General features: G+C 43.7%; 1 protein-coding gene and 1 long non-coding RNA gene across 5 annotated transcripts in view; one reads left to right on the top strand and one right to left on the bottom strand.

The window, feature by feature from the left end:
- Positions 1 to 488: 488 nt before the first annotated feature.
- On the bottom strand, positions 489 to 27,148 carry LOC146026244 (uncharacterized). Of its 4 annotated transcripts, XR_014454403.1 has the most exons (7): positions 26,588 to 27,137; positions 16,878 to 17,274; positions 15,114 to 15,506; positions 13,270 to 13,477; positions 11,833 to 12,006; positions 10,203 to 10,363; positions 489 to 922 (listed from the first exon to the last, which is right to left on the bottom strand). It is a non-coding gene; the product is annotated as an uncharacterized LOC146026244 (long non-coding RNA). The 4 variants fall into 4 exon arrangements; XR_014454405.1 differs by having other exon boundaries at positions 15,114 to 17,269; positions 26,588 to 27,148; XR_014454402.1 differs by having other exon boundaries at positions 15,114 to 17,274; positions 26,588 to 27,147.
- TMCO1 (transmembrane and coiled-coil domains 1) overlaps positions 27,136 to 27,877 on the top strand; it is a 34,340-nt gene continuing 33,598 nt past the window's right edge. Inside the window, exon 1 of the mRNA XM_083156722.1 lies at positions 27,136 to 27,408. Within this exon, the coding sequence (XP_083012848.1) occupies positions 27,339 to 27,408 (70 nt within the window). The 5' untranslated portion in view covers positions 27,136 to 27,338. The remainder of the gene's footprint in view (positions 27,409 to 27,877) is intronic.

Raw genomic sequence — 27,877 nt, 5'->3', positions numbered from 1 at the left:
CCCCCTCTGTGCTCATCCAATGCCCACCTGAAGTGCCCCATCCCTGGATTAATACTGGCACCCCATCTCGAGCGCTGGCTAAATGCCTCCTTGAAGTGTCTCATCCCTAGTTTACTTTTGGCGCCCTGTATCCAGCGCTGGTTAAATGCACACTTGCAGTGGCCTCTCCCTGTTTTAATTGTTGGGAGGGAGCCGCCACCTCTGCGCTCATCCAATGCCTGCCTGAAGTGCCCCCATTCAGAGTGGTCTGTGAATCAAGCACTGTAGATATCATTGTGATATACATGTAATATCAATCCCCAGTTAGTTATTTTTTTACTTGTTTACTTATTCAGCGACGGTTTTTAGGATCTTCTGTACCTGCTGCATCAGCTTTTGAGCTGCTGTGGTTGGGAAGGTTAGGTGGAACAAGAATTGTATAAGCATAAAACTTTTGACCGTCTGTCGGACAGGCCTTAAGACTAGTCATAAGGAGGCCAAATATAGTGTAACTTTTTCATAATTAAAATTTATTTTCCACATTGAATCACTACCCTAATTCAAACCATGTTATTCTGGGTTGAGCAACTGTGTTTAACCAAAACATGAAAAATATAAACAATTGTTTTATGTAAACTGTTAAAAAAACCTTAGATACTGCTTGCATAAAATATTTAGCTGAATGCCAGTAAAAGGCAATGTAAGAAACCTGGGGTGGAACATGTGCTTAAAATTAAGCAGTGTATTTTTGGTTTTGTTATGATCGGCACAACAAAAGCAAATACAATTTTTTTAATTTTTAGACTTCCATCTTCAAGAACTTCTCCCATGGCACACCATCTCTCTTCGCTCAGATAAAGAGATTGCTTGTTAGTTGGTCCATAAATCAAACACTCCAGTCACAAGCCATAAGGCTGCTAGGTACAAGAATTTCAAGATTCCGCTGGAAAGAAAATAGACATACAGTATTAATATTTCAAACTATCTGGTATTTATAATTTACAATTAACGGGTGTATTCAGTGTTGGTCGTTAGGTCCATTCTGTCTAAAAAAAAGCATATTTTCCACCTGAAAAAAAAAGTCTAGTTAAATTCGAGTATTCAAGTTAATTTTTTTTAGACAGGAGAAAAGAAGATCAGGAGCCCTAATGGTCTAAGCCAAAAGGTTTCCTCTGTCTAATACCTGGCGCTTGTTATAGATTAAATATAAATGTAAAATAAGTGTTTGTTTATTGCTGCAGCAACGAAATTGTGAGCAGCCAATTACTCACACAAATGAATGGAGACACTTTAAACAGTTACGTTGCGCTGCATAATATTAGTACCAATTGCTGTGCACAAAGAAACCGGACACACTGTTTAAATTTGAATATAATGATTTATATATGCAAAAAATTAAATAAAAAACTCTTTATAAGTTTAAAATCACATGCAATCAAAGAACAATCTAAATTAAATAAGAATTCACATCCGATACAGAGTTTCCACTATAGAATAATGCCTCAAGTATTATTTAGTAGCCTGAAATTGCTTTAGGTTTGGGAAAAAAAGGTAGGGTGCCTATCATACCCTTCTTTCTATTAGCATGTGAGCATACATGCAGTTCAATTGAGCAGCAGATGAGGGGTTAATAAGCAGATGTAGTTTTGTTAGTTCACCAATTTGGTCACAAGCAAAGTGAGTTGTCCATACATCCACTGTGTTAGTCAAACATCAGTTAGCCAGCATGATAGCCCATGTAGTGGGTAGGCAGTATATAAGCACAGGTTTGTTATTGCAATGCCTTAACAGGCTAGAATGGACGATTTAATAGTCACCTCACTTTAAAGCTGGTTTCAAGCTTTGCTGAACTAACAAAACTACATCTGTTTATTAACCCCTCATCTGCTCACATGCTAATACAGCAAAGGAGGGGATGATAGGCACCTTACCTTTTTTTCCCAAACCTAAAGCAATTTCAGGCTACTAAATAATACTGGAGGCATTATTCTAGAGTGGAAACTCTATCGGATGTGAATTCTTATTTAATTTAGATTGTAATTTGATTGCATTTGATTTTAAACTTATAAAGAGTTTTTTTATTTAATTTTTTGCATATATAAATCATTATATTTAAATTTAAACAGTGTGTCCGGTTTCTTTGTGCACAGCAATTGGTACTAATATTATACAGCGCAACGTAACTGTTTAAAACCTTTTTTAGACAATCTAAAGCATTCCGCGTGTGAACTCCTTTTGTTTGCCTCGCCTGTCTAAATGAGTAATTTAGACTTTTTGTTTCACTTTGTCTAAACTCAGCCATGTTAATCTGATTTAGACTATTCAGTGTCTGATTGTCTAAATGGATTCTACAGTTTTCAGGCAGGCTTTAGACAAAGTGAGCTAGACAATTTCTTCTGTCGGGACTGCTACAAAACCTTCAATATTATTTTATTTATGTCGTTTTTTTACATGAATCAATGTAATTTATTTTTATTTCGTTTTTAAATATATTTTGTATGCTTATTATTGCCCATATGAATATATTTTGAATTGTATTATAATTTTTTACTCTACCCATGTTGCATTGTCTTTCCCAGCATGCAGTGTTGTACCCATGTGATAGGGATAATAGAATGGGGTAAAAACTAACTCCAATTTTGAGACGGTCGACCTTCCCATGTCAACTTAATGACCTTGTCGACCTTCCCATGTCGACATTCCTTATGTTGACCGAATGACCATGTCGACCCAACAACCATGTCTACCTTCCCCATGTCGACCCAACGACCATGTCGACCCAGCGACCATGTCGACCTAAGGTGGATGCAGGTGGACAGCAGGAGGGGTGCAGATGGGCAGGAGGGGGGTGAAGGAGAGCAGGAGGGGGGTGAAGGAGAGCAGCAGGGGGGTGAAGGTGGACAGCAGGGGGGCAACGGGGGTGTAGGAAGGCAGCAGGGGAGTGAAGGTGGGCAGCAGGGGGGGGGGGGTGCAGGTAGACAGCAGGGGGGTTAAAGAGGGTGCAGATGGGCAGCAGGGGGTGTAGGAAGGCAGCAGGTGGGCAGCCGGAGGGGACATCCATAGCGGCTGGCTGGCGGGCGTGTGCGGGGCATTGATTACTGGTGGCTGGGATGCGCTTCATGGCTGCCGGGTAGTGGGCAGGCAGCGGCCGCCCTTTATGGCAGCTCTCGGGAAGATTATGCATGGCGGCAGGCGGGCAGAGTGGCAGCTGTGGAAAGAGCAGCGGTATGGGGACGGATGAGGAAGCGCCCCAGAGACTGCAAGTAAGGAGAAGGGAGGGGGGACACAGCCCCGGCCAGCCAGTATGAAAGGGGAGTGGGGGGAGCAGGTGAGCAACAGGGGGACAAGGCAGATATGCAGCCGGTACAGATCAGCACAACACTGATCATACGCACCGGCAGCTGGCGGGGGGGGGGGGGGGGGGGGGGGGGGGGACGACACATCCATGGCGGCTGGCTGGCTGAGTGGATGCGCTCCATGGTGGCTCTGGGGTCTCCGGAGGATTATGCACGGCAGCAGGTGGGCAGAGTGAATGGCAGTTGTGGTGACAGAGCAGCGGTACGGGGACAGTGGATGAGGAAGCTCCCCAGAGACCGCAAGTAATGAGAGGGGAAGGGGGGGACTGGACGGGGGGGACAGCCAGTATGAAGGGGGAGTGGGTGGAGCGGGTGTCCTGCGAACTCCCCTGCATGTTGATGAAAGAAGCAGGGGAGTTAGAAGAAAATAATAAAAAAGTTATTACCCAGCACACCATTGTGACTGCCATGCCTGCAGGCGAATTGAACATGCCCGCTTTCGCCTCCTTGGTGTTTTAAAGCCAGGAGGTGTTCCGCCCTCAATACACCCTGAATACACTAATTGGTGAAAGGGTGAAACACAATCCACCTGTCTAGCTAGAACAGGTGGAACTACATGTGCTATCGCTGGACCCTGAATATGCCCCATAATCTGTGATGATGCTAGATGGGTTGGGATAATTTAGTCTACAGCATGATGGTCGACAGTCATTAGGTGGATAACATTAGGTCGACATGGGAAAAGGTCAACAGGTCATTAGTTCGACAGTGTCTAGGTCGACATAGGTTTTTTTTTACTGTTTTTTGACCCGAATGTCAACACAGTCAACATGAACACAGTTTAAAATGCACTGCATCCCCTCACAATGCTTCGGATACGGTGCCTTGTTATGCACACTATTTTATTCTCCCACCACACCGTAGTGGATGGTGGGGCATGAAATATCGCCTGTCGGCACCTAGGCTCAAAAAACAGGTAAAGACCCCATATGTTGACCTTTTGACTATCAAACTAATCATGTGACCTTCAAATGTAATCTAAAAAGCGCACTGTTAATCGTTTTGTACATAATGCGTTATACAGTTAAATACAATCTCTTTGGTATAAGTTTCATAGTTTCATTTTGGGGTGCCTTTGGGAACAGGAGTAAAACAAAAAAATCCCGAAAATTGTAAAAAAAATAATCCCTCTCTGAAACACTGCCATCTCTTGGCAGTGAGTGAACTTACATATCTCTCAGAGGCAGCTAGCTTTCAATTGCTTTGGGCAGGCTTACATGCGTGTAAGAAATAAGTTGCAGGGAGCCAAGTCGGGCGAATATGGCGGATGTGGCAATAATTCATAGTGCAATATATGCAAATTAGCTGCAACAATTCCAGATGAGGGAGCTGGTGCATTGTCGCGATGGATAAAAACCTATGAATATATGCAGAACTCCCACAAGCTCACTAAACGGCAGATTATGGATTTTTCGCATAGCAGGCAGATGTACCAACATTTCAAGAGCCATCGGTCTCTTTATCAAGGAGCACAGTTTGGGAACAGTTTGATTAAAGAGAACGTTGGGTCTTGAAATGTTGGTATATCTGCCTGCTGTGAAAAAAAAATATATATATTATATATATATATATATATATATATATTTATAGTTTGCGTGGTGGCCGGCACTCCCAATAATAGGTCCAGTCGTTTACTGACCCGGTGCCTTCCAGTATGGACCTTGCGGCCCCAATGCAGGGTGTAGGAAGCAGGCGGCACTCTCGGATTTGGTGAAAGCAAAAAGTGAGTTTAATCCGACATGTTTCGGGCCAAGTCAGCCCGTCCCGTCCACGCTGTGTATAGGCAGAGCTGTAGACTGACAATGGAGGATGCAGGTATGAGGGGCGGGTGACCGCACAGCGTGGGGGGGGTGTTTTCTGCTTGGTTTTTGTATTTATATTGTGCACGTTTGTAATGTTGTTGATCCCTGAGGACGGGCTGACTTGGCCCGAAACATGTCGGATTAAACTCACTTTTTGCTTTCACCAAATCCGAGAGTGCCGCCTGCTTCCTACACCCTATATATATATTTATATATCAAAAAAGGATTGCACTTGCAAAAAACATGCAGCCACTGAGGTGTCCTCCAGAACCAAAATAGTCCATAAATATAGAAAATATTATGAAGCACTCTCCAGTCTAATACTGCAAATAAAACATTGCTGCAATTGTTAATCAAACTTGCATCATAGTACAGGTAAAGTGATACTCAACGCGCAGGATGCTCTCATCTGTCTTCTGCCTTCTCCGCTTCCTGCTATTGGCTGGCTAACAAAACTGAGGAGCTAAGAATAGATGTGGGATTGTAGGGGAGAACAGCCGTGCATCCTGGGAAACCTTAAAGGTTTCGCTGATTGGTGCCATGGTCCTCTGGATCCACCTACAACCCCAATGTCACCCTATGGGTCCCATGAACCTCAAAGAAAGGTAACCTAAGGCAGGTCTACCATAACTAGTTTCTTCTTCGGGTTTCATGGTCCCCACAGGGTGACATTGGGGATGTCCAAAAGCAGTACTCAAGGGAGGGTACCCGCCTGAGGTGTCAGAAGAACCAGACAACCAAAAGGAAGCATCCTGGGAGGTTAACGTATCAAATGCATAGAACTTTGTGAATGTATAAACAGATGACCACCTTGCAGCCTTGGACTACCGATCTGGTGGAATGTGCATGAATCAACAATGTTAGAGGAAGATCAGCTTGCTGGTAGGCTTGCTGAATTACCATGTGTATCCGGCTGGCAACAGTTTGCTTGTTCACTGGCCAGCACTTTATGTGAAAGCCATATAGTACAGAGCGTGTCTGATTTCCAGATGGAAGCAGTGTGATCCAGATATATAGTTAGGGCCCTAACTATATCCAAGGAGCTGGGGAAAGATCTTCCAAATTGAACACGGGGACCACTATTTCCTGTTTGATGTGGAACCTGAAGACTACATTGGGCAGGTGGGAAGCTCTGGTTCTTAGCACCGCCCTGTCCGGATGGAAAATCTGAAAAGCATACGAAGGGCATGAAAGAGCAGTCAAATCCAATACGCATCTAGCGGACTCTTTTGCCAGAAATAATACAGTCTTCGCTGTGAGCCACTTGCATTCCACAGTATGTAGTGGTTTGAAAGTAGGTTTGGCCAAAGCCTGTATCACTAAGTACAGGTCCCATGGTATCATTGGAGGTACATATGGTGGTTGTATACGTAGAACACCCTGGATAAAAGTACGTATATCTGGAAGAGATGCCATCTTCCTTTGGAACCAGACAGAGCTGAGATATGCAAGGAAAAAGTGGGGAAGGGCCCGCACAAGAGTCTTCTAAGAGTGCACCCAAAAAGCGTTTGCTTTCCTTTGTTTTGCATCTTGCAAATACAAAACAAACCCACCCCCAGTTAGAGCTGAGATATGCACCTAAAGCGAGGCTAATCTTAGCCCCATATCTAAACCTATCTGTAAGAAAGCAAGTACTCTAACTGTTGTAAACACTTTCGTATTATACTTGCGGGATGCACACCAGGAGAAATAAGTGTGCCACACCTGGTAGTAAATCCTCGCTAAGGCGGGTTTACGAGCTTTGATCATTGTTAGGACGTTAGTAGAAAACCATTTCTGTTTTAGTATGGCAGTTTCAATCGCCACGCCGTCAAAGACAGGCACTGAAGATCTGGCTCTAACAAGGAGCCTGGCTGAGCAGGTCCTGTCATAATGGCAGCTGTACTAACAGGTGTTGTAGGTCTACGTACCAATGACGTTGAGGCCAGGCCGGGGCTATCAGTATATGATCCCCACCTTCCTGTTTGAATTTCCATACTACTCTGTATATTGTAGATATGGGAGAAAAGACATATGAAATATTAAACATCCATGGGATTGACAGCGCATCCGTGAAGCTGGCTTGAGGATCCCTGGACCGCAACACGTACACTGAAGTTGTGTTGTTGTGATGGAAGACAAGAGATCGATATCTGGGAGGTCCCAACGGCTCACCAGGGGGGGAAAAGACTTCTGGGTGAAGTGACCACTCCACCAGATGAACGTCATGCAGACTTATAAAGTCTGCTTCACAATTTACAATTCCTGGGATTAACACAGCCGACAATGCCAGTAGATACTGTTATTTATTTATTGTTTCTTATATAGCGCAGCAGATTCCGTTGCGCTTTACAAGTGTTCCGCCTCTCGGTGCACTGCGGGTGCCCCCCTGATGCTTTATGTATGCCACTGCTGTGGCATTGTCTGACCTGACGTGTACAGGTCTGCCTTGGAGGAGATCCCGTGATCGAATGAGAGCGTTTTGCACTGCTTGAAGCTCTAGAACATTGATGGACAGGTGTGCTTCTGAACTGGACCATATGCCTTGCAAGGAGGCTGGCGTCGGTAGTGAGGAGAACCCAATCTGTGAACCAAAATGGACGTCCCTGGTTCAGGTGAGATATCTGTAGCCACCACTGGAGAGTCATTCGAACTTCCGGAGTCAGCATCATAAACGTGGTCCATATGTGCTGAGGTGGTCTGTCCCATTTCCGAAGAATTAAACATTGCAGAGGACGGGAGTGAAATTGTGCCCACTTGACCATGTGTAACGTTGACACATTAAACCCAGAATTCCATTGCCAGGTGGATGGATACTCTGGGACTTTGTAAGAATAAACGTATTCTCTCTTGTAGAGATTGACACTTGTCCATTGGTAGCAACAGTTTCTGTGCATGGTAGTATAGGAGGGCTCCAATGTGCAGGATTTGCCATGACTGAGTGAGGGAGAATTTCTCCCAATTGAGGATCCAACCACGCTGTTTGAGAACAGCAATCGTTGTCTGGAAATGTGCTTATATAGCACTACTGGTGATTTGGCTACAGGAGAAAATCTTCCAGATATGGAAACACTCTGGTCCCTTGTTGATGCAAATAGGCCGCCATGACTGCCATGATTTTGGTGAAAAACCGGGGGGCAGTGACCAAGCCAAATGGAATGGCCTGGAACTGAAAGCGGTGGGACAGGATAGCAAACCAGAGGAATCTCTGGTGTGAAGCGAGGATGGGTACACATGCAGATAAGCATCCCGTATGTATAGGGAGACCATATAATCTCCCACTTCTAATGCTTGAACTATTGATTGCAGGGTTTCCATGCAGAATTTTGTTACTTTGACAAATTTGTTGAGCACCTTTAAATTTAATATGGGCCTGTAAGTCCCGTTTGGCTTTGGAACTAAAAACAGATATCCCGCTGGTGTTGTGGGACTGGCATGATTACCTTAGGCTGCAACAGGGATCATAGTATTAGTAATAATTGTTCAATTTTTGCAGATTGTGTGGGAGGACTGTGCAAAAGAGCTTTTGTAGGGAGGCTCTTTTGAACGAGATAGAGTATCCATTTAACAGGACTTCTCTCACCCAGGCATCTGCCTATGTGGTGAGCCACTGCTGCGTGAAGTGTAGAAGCCTACCTCCCACTTCGGGTTCCATCTAGTCTTCCTACAGCTTTATCGGTTTTATTTGGGGGTTGTCTAGTGGCCCAGGCTTGTTTGGGCTTACACTTCGTTGTCTTGGATGTAGTTGAGTTGCGAGGGAAAGATTGACCTCTCCGTTTACCTTGGGGATGAAAGGACCGAAAGGGTGTAGCTTTCGGTCTCTGTGGTAGAACTGTGGAAAGGCATGCAGTTTTAGCCGCTGCTAATGAGGATACAAATTTATTAAGTGCTCTTGGTCAGCCTTCCAAGGGCGTAGCCAAAGGATACGACATGCCAAGAGAGTTTACAGACACCTTTGCTGCAAGGAGCCCTGCGTCAGCCAATGCCTCCATGATGTATAGTGCGGCCTGTTTAATATGAGACACGCACAGTCTGGCATCTACCGATGCGTCACAGGGTAGCTCATCTTCCACGACCTGGAGCCATGGCAGAATGGCATAGGTCGAAGCCACAGTGAGTCTTTGGACCGTTCCTGTGAGAGTAAAGATGGCCTTAAGACAGTGTTCCATATGCCTATCCATAGGATCCTTTAGTGAGGATCCTGTGGTAAACAGAGCACTGACAGCTTAACCAGTCTGGCAACATGGGAATCTACCGGGACAGGTTGACTTGTAGCAGGCAGCAATTTCTGCATAGCCACCGTTGTCTGTGCAAGGGGCTGAACAGTGGTTAGATAAGGTATCTACCCAAGGTGGAGGGGCCTGTACAACTGGTGTAATTACAGGAGGCTGAAGGCGATCCACTAAGATACCCAGAAGCTGCTGAAAGGCTCCCCAAGGAGGCTCCTGTACAGTCACCAGGGCAGATGACTGGCCAGGTGGAATAAAGCAATTGACATATAACCCTTCCTGGATAACATCCTGCTCAGACAGGCCTGCAGCACAACCCTTACAGGATAAGCATATGGGAGACTGAGTGTGCCCCCATTTAGAAGTCATGTTGAAAACATACAAGAGGAGGGTAATATACACAATAGGTATAGCCTTGATAGTAAAACCTAAAGTGGTAACAGCAGTCTGACCTGTGAGGATAAAACCTTACTCTTCTGCCTCAAAAGATATGAGAAACTTAAGGGACAGCTATTAGCAGGTACAGAAAGAAAAACGGACTAGCACTTAGTCAAACACAATACCGCTTAAAGTATTTTAGCGGAGGCAAATATTTGCCAATGTACCACAATCAACCACTTCTATGGAAACTAATGGTATGTGAGTGCCTGTAAAAGCATTACAGCTGTGGATGGTTTCACAGGGGAGACACTACTCGCAAGTCCAGGAGACTCTGAGCCCCAATAAAAAAATGGATGTACGCATCCAGCCTGCGCCCCGATGGTCTAGTGGAGTCCCTGCCACAAGCAGCAGTGTCCACCACAGCTGCTGCGGCCCACATCCAAGCATGACTAATTTGAGCGCTCAGAGAGCCTTACCTGCCAGTGTCCCCAGCCATGCTGTCTGAGGTTTCTGGTGTCCGCCGGTCTCCTCCTTTGCTGAAGTACCCCTTGACTAGGGTCGTGGGGGGAGTTTCAGTGCTGGCAGGGATGATGGAGTCAGAAAGACTGATAGCGCAGGCAGCCCAGCAGAGTTAATGCTGCAATAAAACAAGACGTTCTGTGTAAATATAGTAAAAAAGCATCTTTGGGATTGCCTCAGGCAATCCCTGCTGAATAAAAGGTGCTCCAGCTTCCTGCTGGCACCAACAAAAAACTGAGGAGCATGGAAGCCGGGTTATAGGGAAGAGGAGCCGTGCATCCTGGGAAATCTCACCGTGAGTACAAAGCAAAAGAGTTGTACCATTACAGTCTTAGAAACAAGTACACAGGCAGTATCTAAAAGACACCTTATAAGGGGAATATTATGGTACACAGGATTACGCCGAACGTTCGGTTTTAATATGCATGAACTTCACTTGGTCTCATTCATGTGTATTAATATATTTTGCAGTTTAAAAAAAAAAAACTCATTAAGTATTACATTTTATTGTGATTGTTCTTTTACTTATGGTGCACCACACCAAGACAATTATTTTCTTTCATTCAGGTATGGAATCATACCTTTGCAAAATATATGTAACTAAGATCTCTGAATGACCCTCTATTATGTTGGTTTTTCAAATCTTATTACTAATGCCCTTTGGTGTGCTGGGGGTTAAATCCCCCTCCCTTGCAGCACTTGGAGGGCATTACTTGTTTGATTGAGCAGCTCTCACCACTGTTTTTATATGGAATAATACAGCACAACATAATGCTCTGATTGTTATAGGGAGGCGGAAATCTGGTTTACCCCAGAATTTCAAATTATTAGGGTTTTAAATACCAGCAAATGAAAAAAAAGAGGTACAATTATGGGGAAAAACAGAATCTAGACACGTAAACTGTAGAAAGCTTATTTACTGGTGTATTGAAGTCCATAAACATCTTTCATCAGCTTCATAGACTCAATAGTCTGCAGCAATGTACCCAATGCCTATTTGTAATGTTCACCACAAAGACATTGCCATCCTCTTGCAACTGTGCCAGTGGATAAAGTAAGCCATTTTCTTTCAAGTACCCAAAAAAATAAAAATATTTAAGAGAATAAAGAATATTTTAGCTGCCCTAGTGAGAAGAGGAAAGTTTTATATGTTTAGAGAGTGTACTAGTACAGAAAATCTTAATAGATTGGCACACCACAATTTATAAAGGACACAAGGAGAGCATCATACCACACAGGGAAACATTACTTTTAGAGAAAAATAAAGAAAAAATTAAGTTTTTAAAGGGAGACAAGCAGTGAAATGAAGTCTAGAAAATAACCACACAGCATAATGCCATGGCGCATGGCACCAAAAAGCACAGCATGATTGCCTACTGATTGCTGAAGGGATGGTGAAAATTGGCTAATCCAAGCACATTAAACTATCCGGATATTGCGGAAAAGTAAGCTGGATGTGGAACAACCAACCATAGTTTGAGAGATTACATTCTGAAATACAAACAAGATTTGAAATGAAACCAAGCTGTAAATGGGACAGATTACGATCTGAAAGGAAGATGGTTATGTGAAATGTGCAATATTTACCTGTGCATTGCAGTAAACTTTTTGTACAGCATCAGAAAATGAATCTGCAGCTCTGAATCCTTAAACACACTTTAATGGCCACCAGCATGACATCCATGGAGATTTAAAACGTTGGGTCTCTTGCAGCATTGCCAATAGATGAAGCAAACCATTTTCTTTCAGGCACCCAAAACCCTAACAAGAGTAGTAAGAAGAGCTAACAATAAAAATCTAAACATAAAATGGTACTTGTGCATTATCACGGCGCCCAAGTTTCCTATGTACGGCACCGTAGGAAAATCGCATCGCCCGTTTTAAGCGATTTTTTTATGTAATTTATTCACTGCTCTGAATGCCTCGGAGGATCGCATCGCACCTCCCGCAAAAACGCATGCAATTTTATAGGATGTGCGATGCCTTGACATTACCTATACCATAATATCATTGTATGACATACAATGTTTTACGTACCCCCTCACTATCCACGCCACCCCGAAGCATGGCGAGCGGCGGCAGAATGCGTCCTCCGATGTTTTCATTCCCCCACTATCCATGTCAGCGTGGAGTTGATTTCATATAGTGTGGCGAGCACAGCGAGACACCGAGCTCGAAGCGCGGCGAGCGCACGCAGATTACTTTACATGTATTCCGCTGCGCTCGCCACGCTTTGGGCTTGGTGGCTTGCCACACTATATAGAATGAATTCCATGCCGGCGTGGATAGTGGGGGTATGAAAAGGTCAGAGGACGTGTTCCGCTGCGCTCGCCACGCTTCGGGGTGGCGTGGATAGTGGGGGCCTGAAACATCATTGTATGTCATACAATGATATTATGGTATAAGCTAATGTAATGGCATTTGCGGGAGGTGCGGTGCGATTACCGGGGCAGAGAGAACAGTGAATAAATTACATCGGAAAATCGCATCGCATAGCCCTTAAAATGGTTCATGCGATGCGATTTTCCTACGCAAAATAGCCCACTAAGCAAATTGCTTAGTGGGCACCGTGATAATACACATGTACCCATAAAATTGCATGTAAAATTGGAAAATGTCTTAAAGGATGTCAACATACAGAACTGAATAAACAGTGGTTCTAATCTTGACGACCAAGAATGGGAACCTCTTATTATAGTTTATTATGGAAAAGCGACTACATTACAATACTGTAAACTCTAGAAAGGTAGCTTACAGCACATCACCACATATCAGGATGCCATACTTGTAGGTTTTTTTTACTGTAATATTCATAGAAAACTTTGTATATTAAGTACAAATAAGCTAGGCATAGGACTGAAACTGTCAGGAAGGTAGCTTAGAGCATAGCATCACAAAGCAGGATGCCATACTTCTGGTTTTATGATCCAAATAGTCATAGAAACCTTTGCATATTAAGTACATACAAGCAGGATATTTAATATGAAAAGCTAGTTATTTGAACTTAATACAGGATATATTTACCTGTGCATTCAAACCCATAACTTATTGTCTGGCAGCTTCAGGGACTCATTAGGCAACACTGTCTCCCGGTGCCTGCTTGTAATGTCCATAAGAGCTGTCCATAACATTCAGTGTTTGAAGGCATCGGCTTCCCTTTGCTACATTTCCAATGGATGAAGCGCTCTATTTTCTTTCAGGTAACCCAATATAACAATATGCAATAGCGTAGCTGTGAGAAGTGGAAAAGAAACATTCAATCTCAAAACAAATGTAAAACTACAAATTGTAAATAAATGGCACAACTCTACAGGAAGTCTACGCATTATGTAAGGCAACGTTCAAAACTGGGTCCACTGAAAACTTGGACCATTAGGCAGATTGGGAATGCTTTATTAGGATAGGATATTAGGATATTTTAAGTAAAAGCAAGCTGGATATGGGAGTGGAAACTTCAGGTAGGCACCACAATGCACAATGAAATGTAAAACTATTAGAATTTTAAATTAAAGCAAGCTGCTGCTAAGAATAAAATGTTAGGATAGGTACCGTGAAGAGGGGCACAGCATAATGCTCTACTGATGGTTGTGGGCTGGCAGAAATCTGGTTTAACTAAGAATTTCAAAATATTAGGGTTTTAAATAAAGGATAGATAAAAATGAGGTGAAACGTTAGGAATGGGATCATACAGCAAAACATAATGCTCTACTGATTGTTGTGGGGAGGCAGAAATCTGGTTTACCCAGAATTTCAAATGATTCAGGATTTTAATAAAAGGATAGATGAAAATGAGGTGGAACGTTAGGAATGGGAACCATACAGCATAATGCAATGTCACACGGCACCATACAACACAACATAATGCTCTAAAATCTTATTCAACCCAGAATTTCGAAATATTAGGGAATTAAATAATGGGTAGATGAAAATGAGGTGGAACGTTAGGAATGGGATCATACAGCAAAACATAATGCTCTACTGATGGTCGTGGGGAGGCAGAAATCTGGTTTAACCCAGAATTTCTAAATATTAGGGATTTAAATAGAGGATAGATGAAAATTAGGTGGAACATAAGGAATGGGAACCATACAGCATAATGCAATGTCGCACGGCACCATAAGGCACAACATAATGCTCTACTGATGGTTGTGGGGAGGCAGAAATCTGGTTTAACCCAGAATTTCAAATAATTAGGGATTTTAATAAAGGATAGATGAAAATGAGGTGGAACGTTAGGAGTGGGAACCATACAGCATAATGCAATGTCGCACGGCACCATACGACACAACATAATGCTCTACTGATGGTTGTGGGAAGGCAGAAATCTGGTTTAACCCAGAATTTTAAATGATTAGGGATTTTAATAAAGGATAGATGAAAATGAGGTGGAACGTCAGGAATGGGATCATACAGCAAAACATAATGCTCTACTGATGGTCGTGGGGAGGCGGAAACCTGGTTTAACCCAGAATTTCAAATGATTAGGGATTTAAATAAAGGATAGATGAAAATGAGGTGGAACGTTAGGAGTGGGAACCATACAGCATAATGCAATGTCGCACGGCACCATACGACACATAATGCTCTACTGATGGTTGTGGGAAGGCAAAAATCTGGTTTAACCCAGAATTTTAAATGATTAGGGATTTTAATTAAGGATAGATGAAAATGAGGTGGAACGTTAGGAATGGGATCATGCAGCAAAACATAATGCTCTACTGATGGTCGTGGGGAGGCGGAAACCTGGTTTAAACCAGAATTTCAAAATATTAGGGATTTAAATGACAGCAAATGAAAAAAAAAAAAAAAAGGATCAATTACAGAGAAAAAGTTAATCTAAATACGTAAAATGTAGAAAGGATATTTACCTGTGTATTGAAGTCCATAAACCTCTCTTCCATCAGCTTCAGGGGTAGATTTATTAAGCCCGATGAAGTGATAAAGTGTCTGGTTTTTATCACTGGCCAATCAGCTCTTACCTGTTATTTTTCTAACCAAGCCTGTAACTTAACAGTCAGGTGCTGATTGGCCGGTGATAAAGTACCAGCCACATTATCACTTCACTGAGCTTAATAAATCTGCCCCTCAGAGTCTTATTTGTCTGCAGCAATGTTCCCCGATGCCTGTTTAATATCCACCACAAAGCCATCCATAATATCTTCAGGGTTGGTAGACATTGCCATCCTCTTGGAACTTTGCCAGTGGATAAAGACATTTTCTTTCAGGTACCCAAAAACGTAAAATATTCAACATAGTAGCTGCTGTAGTGAGAAGAGGAGAGAAGAGTTATACGGTTTAGAGAGTTTACTAGTACTGAAAATCTCGATAGGCAAACCACCATGTCTAAAGGACACCAGGAGAGCACCATATTTCACAGGAAAATAATACAGCACATCACATACTTTTAGAAAGGAAAAAAACAAACAATTAAGAATCTAAAGCAGTGAAACTAAAGGGGGTATTCAATGTTGGGTCACAGCTGTCGAGCTGGCCCGACAGCCGTGACACTGTCCCGTTCTCTGTCTGCTTGACCGAGAATTTGCATGCGTGGCCGCAAGAATCAGTCGGGATCTCATCTTCATGGCCATCCTCGGCAGAACGAGCCCGACTACTTGTTAAGTCTGGCTCGTTCTGCCGGGGAAGATCCCCTGATCAATGCTGTCGGGGGAAGATACCCTGATCAATGCTGTCGGGGAAGATCCCCTGTGCAAAGCTGTCAGGGAAGATCCCCTGTTCTGAAAATAGATTACTGATAGATGCTGATAATAGATTACTCCCAAAATTAGAAACTATTTGCATATTAAATAATAGCTGATAACAGGACCCAACCTGCCAGAGAGGCAGCTTAAAGCATAACACCATAATACATGATGTCATACTTTTGGTTTTGTGATCAAAAAAAATCATACAACCCTTTGGATTGCAAGCAAAACGTAGCGGGACATAGGACAAACTGCTAGGACAATACAGCACAATGCTGCACCTTACGGCACTGCATGATGCCATATTGATGGTTTTTAGGGACACTGAAAATAGTTTGTATTGCTGGGTGTTATCCATTAGATCAACGGAAACGCAACAGTATCTGGGACAAACATCATCAGTAAAGCACAAAACTGCATAATGCCAAGTCGTAGGCGCCGTACGCCAAAGCAGCACGCCGCTATACCAATGGAATTAGCGATGATGATAATAGATTACACCCAAAATTAGAAACTATTTGCATATTAAATAATAGCTAATAACAGGACCCAAACTGCCAGAGAGACAGCTTACAGTATTACACCATAATGCATGATGTCATACTTTTGTTTTTATGATCAAAATAATCATACAACCCTTGGATATTAAGAAAAACCAAGCTGGACATAGAACTGAAACCACCAAGGAGGCAGCTTAAAGCATAACACCATAATGCTCGATGTCATACTTTTGGTTCCATGATCAAAAAAAATCATGCAACCCTTTGGATATTAAGTAAAACCTAGCTGGACATAAGACTGAAAATGCTTACAAAAAGCAGCTTCCTGCACAATCCAATACCTTTAAAAAGTAAACTTATTAAATTAAAGCAACCTGGAAATGGGATGATTACGATATGAATGGAAGGTAGTTATGTGAAATATATTTACCTGTGCATTGAAATCCAGGTACTTATGTATTATCTGGGCTCCCATGTTAAATGCACCCCATTTTTTTCATACCCCTACTATCCAACTACGCATGGAGTTGATTTTATATAGTGTGGCGAGCGCAGCGAGCCACCGCGCCCAAAGCGTGGTGAGCCCCACGAGGGGACGCGGTCTCATAAGAAAAATGGGAGCCCAGATATTACACAAGTACCGAAATCTATTAATTTCTTGTCCAACATCTTTAAGGACTCAATAGTCTGCAGCACTGTATCCTGCTGTCCGCTTGTTATGCTCTCTGTTCAAAGACATTGGCTTCTCTTGCAACATTGCCGAGGATAGACGCAAACAATTTTCTTTCAAGTACTCAACAACCTCAATATTCAATTGAGTAGCTGCCCTAGTGAGAAGAGGAAACCATTCCTATAAGTAACGTTTGGAAAAAATTTAAACCAACCAATTTTAAATGCAAAACACCCTACACGAAGTGGACATACCACATTATAGAAGGTACCATAAAGAAATAAATGTCCCTAAAACCTTAATCCTTTTTTCCATACCTGATAATGTATCTATATCTATCTACTGTATCTCTACACACAGCGTGACTGGCCCATAGGGGTACAGGGTAACCCCCAGTTTAAAACACTGCATGATAGCTCACCACTTCCTCTGAGAACCAAGTTACAGAATGTACATCAGAATTGTATATCATTTGTTAGGGCTATTTCACACGTTCCGGCTCCTGCCGGGCGGCGAAAACCTGCACTGCCAGGAAGCCGTGCCGCACTCAGTAGTTTAGAATGGTGGGGATGGCCACAGCCCAGCAGCCATCACTTTCAGTGGTGGGATCCGACTGCAACCGGGTGGCCGGGCCGTGTGAATGGACACAATAGTGTCTATTAACTACTGTGCACGGCTTTTGGCCGTGTGGGATTTCACCGCCCGGCAGGAGCCGTAGCGTTTGAAATAGCCCTTACATTATACTGCACAGACCTATAGTGTATTTACTGCTCTGCATTGAAGCTCTTAGAAGGCTGCTAGGTCTGTCCGGCTTCCTACAGGAATCCAGCTCTGCACACCGCAGCCTAAACTGTCAGTCCTAGATGGAGGAAGCACATGCCAATAGGACTGCCTGTACTGTAGGTGACTGCCAGGCACAGTGAAGCCAGTGCAGTCTCATGTACTGCATCTGGCTCCATTAAGGCTGAGCAAGGCGGCAGATTATACTTGGAGGGGCTACAGTCCCATAGGTAAAACCCGCCTCTGAACAGAACCTATCTACACAGGAGAAACCTTCAGTGTTGAAGCCTATGTGGTTAAATATCTTCCCTGGGAGTCCGACAAAAATTATTTTCTAAATATGGAAATAATTCTACATTGCTGGCCTGTGGATATTAAAAGACGGGCACCATCCTGTGACAGTATCAGAGGAGGAAAATTAACACACATAAGCAGTGATGTGGATGGCTTGACACTGTCCAGTAGGAGAACGAAATATTGGATGAGTCACCCCAGAGGCAGCAGAAGTGTGAGTGGTCCTTCTTGCTCCTTTCTCCTTTTTTTCTTCTTTTCCTCAGTTTTTTCGGGGGTGGGGTTAATGCACGGAAAACTGAGTTTAAAGGCCAAGAGACTTGCTGGTAATATTGATAACATATATTGGGCTTATTTGTTGTATGGAGAAATTCTTCTCACCAGCAATACCATCAAAAGTCCAGAGGGACCATGCTGAACGCACACGCCAGACAGCAAATGTTGCCGCCGCTACCCCAAATCCTAGCAAGCCAGCAAGGAAATCAAACTCCTCTGGTAATAGTATCAGCCAGGAAGAGGGTGTACTACCCCCCTCATTAAACAAACTATAGAGCTCCTACTGGGCAGCACGGATGGTGCAATGGTTAGCATTACTGCCTCACAGCACTGAGGTCATGGGTTCAAAACCCACCAAGGTCCTAACTGTGTAGAGTTTGTATATTCTCCCCGTGCTTGCGTGGGTTTCCTCAGGGTACCTGTTTCCTCCCACAATCCAAAAATATAGTTGTAGGTTAATTGGTTTCCAATAAAATTAACCCTAGAATATCTGTGTGTGTGCATGTACATGTGGTAGGGAATATAGATTGTAAGCTCCTCTGGGGCAGGGACTGATGTGAATGTTGAAATATACTCTGTAAAGCGCTGCAGAATATGGGCGCTATATAAGAAACTGTTAATGAATAAATAAATAATACTACAGACCCAGGCTGAGGTCATGAAATACACCGTTGAAGAAATAAAAGGCCAACTAAAAATAGATTTCTGACCGTGTCCAAGAGACAGAACAAAAACTAAATGTTCCAGGACATTACCCTTTTAAAAAAACAAAATGCAGAAAGCACAACAGATATGGTTAAAATTGGATGAGATTGATAACCGGTCTAGAAGAATGCTATATAGTCAAAATCACTTGCAGATCACTCAGGTTCTTTACCTTGAGATCCCCGATGCGCTCTCCCGGGACAGCACAAAACCCAGATAGAAAGGGCAGCAATGACTATAGTGCAAAATGAATGTAGATTGCATGAATCAGGGAGGTAAATGTGTGGCTTAAGGATTGGTGTAGGAAAGAGCGATTCGTGTTTATGGAACACTGGGCGGACTTCTCGGTCAGGCGCCATCTTTTTTTGCCATGATGGATTGCACCTGAATGAGGAGGGGGCTGCTGTGCTGGGGGGGGGGGGGGGGGAGGATGGTTAGAGGGTTGGAGATTTTAAACAAGGCGACAGGGGGGGGGGGTGTTGGTGGGGGCAGCAAGACATTATGGGACCATCAGGGAGAGAAGCCGGACTGGGATAAGGAATCATATGGGGGAAGGAGATGGAGGGGGGGGGGGGGGCGGAGACATAGACAAAGTCCTGGGACATAAGGGTATAATCGGGGGTAACTCTCAGGGTGCATCAGGAATGTCATGTAATAAAATGTTATGTTGTAACAGTCACGTTACCCCATTACAGTTCTTAGGTACTGATGATCTTAGTATACGGGTAGGAGGGAATGACAGAGGAAGAATTCCTATTACTATAAAGAGGAATTCCTATTACTATAAAGAGGGCAGGCAGTGTGCATGGTGGGGAGGCCTGTAGAGAGTCTATTGAAGGGGAGAGGGGAAAGAGGAATTGTAAAGAATTCAAATGGGTCCTGGGGTGAAACTAATCACAATATTAGAGCCATATCTAAAAATAAACATACATTAAAATGCTTACTGGCTAATGCAAGAAGCTTTGGGCCTTATTTTGGTTCACTCTTTCTGACAAAATCCTTCTTAGATGGACAAAACCATGTGCACTGCAGGGGGGCAGATGTAACATGTGCAGAGAGAATTAGATTTGGGTGAGTAATTTTGTTTCTGTGCAGGGTAAATACTGGCTGCTTTATTTTTACACTTCAATATAGATCTCACTTTGAAATAAAACCCCACCCAAATCTAACTCTCTCTGCACATTTTGCATATGCTCCCCTGCAGTGCACATGGTTTTGTCCATCTAAGAAGGATTTTGTCAGAAAGAGTGAACCAAAATAAGGCCCTTAGTGAGTAAAATCGGGGAGCTAGAAACGGTGATCAGTAGGGACGACTACGACATCATTGGTATTACAGAAACATGGTGTAATGAGTCGCATGACTGGGCATTAAACATGGAGGGATATACACTCTACAGGAAAGACAGGGAAAATAGAAGGGGCGGGGGTGTGTGCCTATATGTAAATAATAACTTATCATCATCATGTGAGAAAAATATGAGCACAGACCTGGAAGATGACAACTCGGAGACAGTGTGGGCAGAGATAACCGACAATAGTAAAAAAACAAAAAACTAATTTTTAATAGGGGTATGCTATAGACCACCAAATATAAACGAAAGGGAAGAGTCTCTTCTTTTAAACCAAATCAAACAAGCATCAAATCAGGGTCTGGTATTAATTATGGGGGATTTTAATTTACCCAACATTGATTGGGAAAACAAAACAGGTAAATCAGCAAGAAGCAATGGGTTCTTAAGCTTACTTAAAGACCAGTTTATTACACAAACGGTAGAAACTCCAACTCGTGATGAGGCACTCTTGGACGTAGTATTAAACAAATAACACAGACTTAGTTTCAAACACAAAAGTAATTGAACAATTAGGGAACAGTGATCACAATATGGCTTCACTGGAAATCAACTTCAGTAAACATCAAAAAGGATCTGCAAAAATACTAAACTTCAGAAAAGCGAACTTTGAATTATTCAGGGAAGCTCTTACAGGAATTGGGTGGGAAACGGTTATGGAGGGAAAAAATGCAGAGGAAATGTGGGATACTCTAAAAAAAAGGTGCTTGATTCACTAACTATTGAATACATTCCTAAAGTAACTAAAGGTAAATTCAACAAAAAAAAGCCACCATGGTTGGACAAAGTAGTAAGGTCAGCTATCAACAATAAAACCAGAGCTTTTAAATTCTATAAAAATAACTTGAATGAGGAGGCGTTCGCAAAATACAAAGAATCAAACAAAACTTGTAAAGGAGTAATCAAAGCAGCTAAAATATATATGAAGAGTGCATAGCCACTGAAAGCAAAACCAACCCAAAGAAGTTTTTTAAATACATAAATAGTAAACGTTTAATTAAGGAAACCATAGGCCCGCTAACTGAAACTAGTGGAAAAAGTGTTACTGAGGACAAGGGAAAAGCAAAACTGTTAAATGAGTTCTTCTCATCAGTATTTCCTAAGGCAGAGCAGACTGTGGAACGAACATTTACCACAACCGGGACAAATAAGCCAGATCTCATTGTGGATTTCACGCCGAAGGAAATAATACTGAGGCTAAGCAAACTCAAAACAAATAAATCACCAGGGCCAGATGGGATTCATCCGAGGGTATTAATGGAATTAAGGGATGAACTAGCTACCCCCCTACATTATATCTTTAGCAAGTCACTATCGTCAGGTATAGTACCAAAAGATTGGAGAATAGCAGAGGTAGTGCCAATATTCAAAAAAGGAAAAAAGGAAGATCCCGCTAATTACAGACCCGTTAGTTTAACATCAATTGTGGGTAAACTATTTGAAGGATTTTTAAGGGATGGTATCCAGGAATATTTAGATCATCACCGTCTACTCAGTACTAACCAACATGGGTTCGTGAAAAATCGTTCATGCCAAACTAATCTACTAGGGTTCTATGAAGAGGTTAGCAAAAACTTCGATAATGGAAATGCTGTAGATGTGATTTTCCTAGATTTCGCTAAAGCATTTGATACTGTCCCACACAAGAGATTGATTAATAAAATGGAGAAGCTAGGATTGGGTGAAAATATCTGCAGATGGGTAGGGAATTGGCTATGTAATAGAGAACAAAGAGTGGTTGTGAATGGTGCCGTATCAGATATGATACCGGTACTAAGTGAAGTGCCCCAGATTTCGGTTTTGGGGCCCATTTTGTTTAACATTTTTATTAAAGATATTGGGATAGGGTTACTCAGCAATGTATCCATCTTTGCGGACGATACAAAACTTAGCAAAGTCATCAAATCATCAGAAGATGTCACCATGCTTCAAAATGATCTTGCAATTCTAGATGAGTGGGCAAAAAAATGGAAGATGAGGTTCAATGTAGATAAATGTAAGGTTATGCACCTTGGGAGACACAACCAGTGTGCAAGTTACAACCTTAGCGGAGAGGAACTGGGTAATTCCATACTTGAAAAGGATCTAGGAGTCCAAATAGACAGCAAACTGGGATGTAGTGCCCATTGTAATGTAGCTACAAAAAAGGCCAACAAAATTCTGGCATGTATTAAGAGGGGAATGGAAACTAGGGACTCGAGGGTAAGTATGCCACTGTATAAAGCATTGGTGAGACCTCACCTAGAGTACGGAGTACAGTTCTGGGCCCCACACTATAAAAAGTACATCATAGAATTAGAAAAAGTCCAAAGGCGAGCAACAAAGCTTATTAGGGGAATGGAGAATTTAAGCTACGGGGAGAGATTAAGCAATTTGGGACTATTTACATTAGAAAAGAGACGTTTAAGGGGGGACATGCTCAACATGTACAAGTATATCAAGGGCCAATATAAGGAACTGTCACACACCCTCTTTTCTACTAGAAAGGAATCTAGGACGCGAGGGCATGAGTATAGATTAGAACAGGGCTGGGCAATTGCGGCCCTCCAGATGTTGAGGAACTACACATCCCAGCATGCCTTGCATCAGTTTCAGCATGGCCACATAGCAAAACTAATGCAAAGCATCCTGGGATGTGTAGTTCCTCAACATCTGGAGGGCCGCAATTGCCCAGCCCTGGATTAGAAGAAAAAAGATTTCATTCAGCTAGTAGAAATAATTTCTTTACGGTCAGAACAGTCAAACTCTGGAACTCTCTTCCCAGAGAGGTGGTAACAGCTGGCTCATTAAATGCGTTCAAGGCAAAGTTGGACAAACATTTACTGGAGAAAAACATCCATGGGTACAAATAAGAAATATAATTTGTCAGTAAAATACCAGAACCTACCAAATCAGCAATGGATATCTATACCAGGTTGAACTAGATGGACATAGAAACATAGAATTTGACGGCAGATAAGAACCACTTGGCCCATCTAGTCTGCCCCTTTTTTTAAACATGTTACCTCAAACCATATTTGATCCTTATGGACGCAAGTCTTTTTTCAGCCTTACCTACTATGTAACTATGTAAATCTCACCATGTGTACACACCATGAGAATGATAGGTCTACCTGAGTCTCTAAAAGGCCCTTCACTCAATCTTTTACGTAACATTCTACAAGAACTGTTAAACATCCAAACAAGTTGCTCAGATTGAGGGCGCACAGATTGAGTAAATCATATATATATATATATATATATATATATATATATATATATATATATATATATAACAACTGGAACAGAGGTGGCACTCAGCGGGCTTGATAAAGAAAATCCTTTAATCACAGCAAACTGTGTATCACCTTGAAAAAGGAGCACGTTTGCTCCGAAACGGAGATACAGTTTGCTGTGATTAAAGGATTTTCTTTATCAAGCCCGCTGAGTGCCACCTCTGTTCCAGTTGTTAGCTACAATGGCAGCTATATCTATTTGGGAAGGAGTGCCGGGCTGACATCGTCGAATATATATATATATATACACACACACATATATATATATATACATACACACATACATTACAGTACAGTGTTTCCCATTGGACACCATGGGCAGTTGCCCAGGGGCCCATTCCAATGGGTGGTGGGCAGTGGGGATCCAGGACACTGTGGCAGACAGCTTGTAGTGCTACCCACCATTGGGGTGGGAAGCACTGCTGAATTTGAAAAGACTGGCTGGATGCTGATTGGCTGGGAGAATTCAGTCTTTTGAAATTCAGCAGCACTTCCTGCCCTGCCGGCAATTAGTGCTATAAGCCGTCTGCTCCCGCTACCTGGATCATCCCTGATAAGTGATGGGGGGACTGTCGGGCAGGAAGGGGCTCCGGGGAACCTGGGCAGGGCAGCAGCAAACGAATAGTCGCTGGGCAGGGTCGGACTTCTCACACTCCGTATATTCTGCACATGTGGGCCTTTTTTACCAATGGTGCTGAGGAAACTCTGACACTGGCATCTGTATCACATCTCGGGCGCACAGTAGTGAGTAGCGTCACTCCCTACATTGTATATAGATCATCCCTATCCCACTACATGTTGAAAGGGTGGCTGGTGCTGACATTATCCACCAGAAGGAGGCGGCTATTGATGATGCCCTGTGCCCCAATATCGTCCGGCCTGACCCCGGAGCTCACTCCCCTCCCTGTGTCACCCATATCGTGTGCCTGCCCCAGTAGCTGACACGGATCGGTGAAACCCGTGTCAATGCTGCTATAATCCCCCCTCCTGCCCATATTTTGTGCCCCTGCCGGCTGTGTACTGCTGCTGTCTGCTGGTGGCATTGTGATGGGCACACTGATGTCCGTTTATGTGTTAATCAGTGGGCATCTATACCCTCATGCAATCTTCCTATGGGCACAGGGCAGTCTCAACATGAGTGAGGGCCCAGTGAATTTTTTTTGCCCAGGGGCCCTCACTGACGTTGAGATGGCCCTGAATATCTATATCTAAACATCTATAGCAAACTTTTTTTTTTAAAAGGTATTAGAAATACTCAGACTATTCTTGACATGTAACCTTATAAATAATGGAGATTTTAATTTAGTAACCTCTAACTATATGGATAGAAATATACAAACTATAAACAGACCTCCTCTACCGAGGTATAGAATACAATGGTTTTGTGAATTAAATTTGAGATATATGGAGGGCTCTCCACAGTTGAAAAGGAATATACATGCCATTCAAAAGTATATGATTCTTTTTCAACAATCGATTACTTATGTTCTGAATCTTTATTTTCGAAAATTATATCAACAGAAATTAATGGAGAGTTGTGTGCAAGTGATGCATCCAGCCAGAGGTGGGTAGTTATGGCCAAAACAAGATGAGATATGGTACCCATATGAAAACATTGTTAGAAAGGTAAATTAACTTGTACCATTTAATGCAAGGGGCCTTTTTCATTTCCGGACTAATGTATTTGCCAGTTAGTAAACCAAAATGGATGACTATCGATAGTTAAAGCTATCGATGGTCATCCATACCATATTTCAACACCATCTATGGCAACAATGGCCATCCCTAAGAGTCACCAATACTGTTGGCCAGCTAGCAGTGCACTGACTGTACACCAGTGCCGTGTAGCCCTGCACCCATTTCCGATTGTACATACGGATACACATGCTGGGCTGATGTAACTTTCCCACTGTGCTCCCCTTAACCTGACTTTGGCGGGCGCATCACAGTGCAATTAAGAAACTGAAAGTAAACTACAACTTTAAGTCCTCGCACCGAGCAAGTGCTGCTGGGAATTGTAGTTTATTCAATGCAGTCAGTGCACCCGGCTGCAGCAGCTGTGTTTTGTTAGAAGGCTTGCAGTAATAAGGGTAGTGTCTGGTATACGGTCGTTTTGTAGACCACATTTAGGTCGACATGGGACACGGTCGACATGGGACACGGAGCGAGGCACCGTGCCTGAAGCATAGCGAGCTATGCGAGGGGCTGCGGTTCACCTCCAACTGTGTCCATGTCGACATTCGGGTAAAAAAACTGTGAAAAACCCATGTCGACCTACATGACTGTCGACCTACATGTGGTCTAGGAAACGATCCACACCCGTCTAGATCACCTTCAATTTTCCCATCATGCCCTGGGTCACCGCGTACCTGGAGTGGGAATATAAATCTGTCAGTAATAACTGTATAAATCAGGGACTGCATACAGGTTCGCTAGCTCAAAGAACTAAATTCTGAGACTTAATATACACAACTGAAAAGGGGATTAAAAAGTGGCTACATCAAAAATAAACACGAGACCTACACAACCACAAGCAGCATAATGCGAGCACAGCATAGTGCGAGCACTAGGGATATACCAGGAGAGAACAAGACACACGCGGATAGACCATAAATAACGGAGTGAATGTGACATGTAGCGCTGCTCTCAACAACACACGGGAAGGAGCCGCGATCACACTACCCACCCGGGCAGCGGCACACGTACACCTGCACTCAGGTGTGTGGGACAGAGTCCGGACTCACAGTGACAGTAGCCACCTTCCCCAACTCATCCGACACCATCCACCGCTTACCGCTCAGTCTCTTCCGCCGCCAGCATTGGCTAGGGGCCGGTGTGATTTCCACGGCTCCCCTCCGTAAGTCTTCCGAGGAAATCATCGTTGTCTTGGAAAGAGATCTGCTTACCCGGCCCGGTAGTCCCCGACTCCCCGTCATCTTCCGCAGCGGCGCTGACACTTCCCGCCTCCATCCAAAATTGAAATGAAGAAGCCGGGCACCAGGAGCAGCAATGATTATATCCTCATACTGTACATCACGTGATCAACCTCTGACGACCTCATCAGGGGGAGGAGTCTGAAGATCAGTACAGGCGCCTGTGCTGGCTGGAGGTTAGGAAGTGCCGCGCTAACACATCACCAGTGGCTTCCGGAAATTGGGGGCGTAGCTTCACGGCGTATGGCAGGCCCCCCAGCGCCTAAGAGCGAAACGCACTACATTTCCCAGAATCCCCCGCAGCCCCGTCTGAAAAGCCCGCTGCAGTATAGTGGTCACATGGGGTGATCAAGTGATGGTCACGTGGGTTGTGACGTAATATTGGTACGCCTGGAGAGAAGGAACTAGACACCGCTCGCTGTCCCCCCTATGTGATGACGCCCCCTAACTTCCTGCTGTCGCACGTCAATGACGTCTAGGTGGAGTGCTGACCACGCTTCCGCTGATTTCTGGGCCTGGCCTGATTGGCCTCTGTAGTGTGTATATGGTTGCGAGTCCGCGTATACGGCGTGTGTGCACAGGCTACTGCCGCTACTCTGCACCGTCTCCACCATGAGCACCATGTTTGCGGACACCGTGCTGATCGTCTTCATCTCCGTTTGCACCGCCCTGCTGGCGGAGGGTGAGTGTGCGGGCAGCGGTAATAGGACAGCACTAGCAGCGAACCAGTGAATGAGCTGCAGCTAAGGAAAATTGGTGTTAGTAGTAACTGGCTGTAGTAATAACATCTGGGTATGGGTGAAAACCGGACCAGGACAAAACCGCCGGACCAGACAACAAACTCTGCATTTTGGAGCTTGTAGCCTCCGGTCCGGGGGGTGTCCTGTTCGGGGGTGTCCTGTCCGGAGGGCTGCCTGTGTCACCTGTCACCAACTAGTGGAGGAGGGGGTAGAATAAACCCTCCCTGTATGGTCCGGGCAAGTAGCAAAAACTGGACGGTCCGGACCACACGGGGAGGCTGTAATCTCCCCTCCACCATGTCCCTGGTGATAGCTATAACAGGGAGCCCCCCGGACAAGACACCCCCCGGAGAGGACACCCCCCGGACCGGACCCTACAAGCTCCGGACTGCAGATTTTGATGTCCTGTCC

This window comes from Crinia signifera, chromosome 8 (genome assembly GCF_055691185.1).
Source record: "Crinia signifera chromosome 8, ASM5569118v1, whole genome shotgun sequence".
Taxonomy (NCBI): Eukaryota; Metazoa; Chordata; class Amphibia; order Anura; family Myobatrachidae; genus Crinia; species Crinia signifera.
The sequence above is the reverse complement of the archived record's forward strand: the minus strand, read 5'-3'. Positions and strand labels throughout refer to the sequence as shown.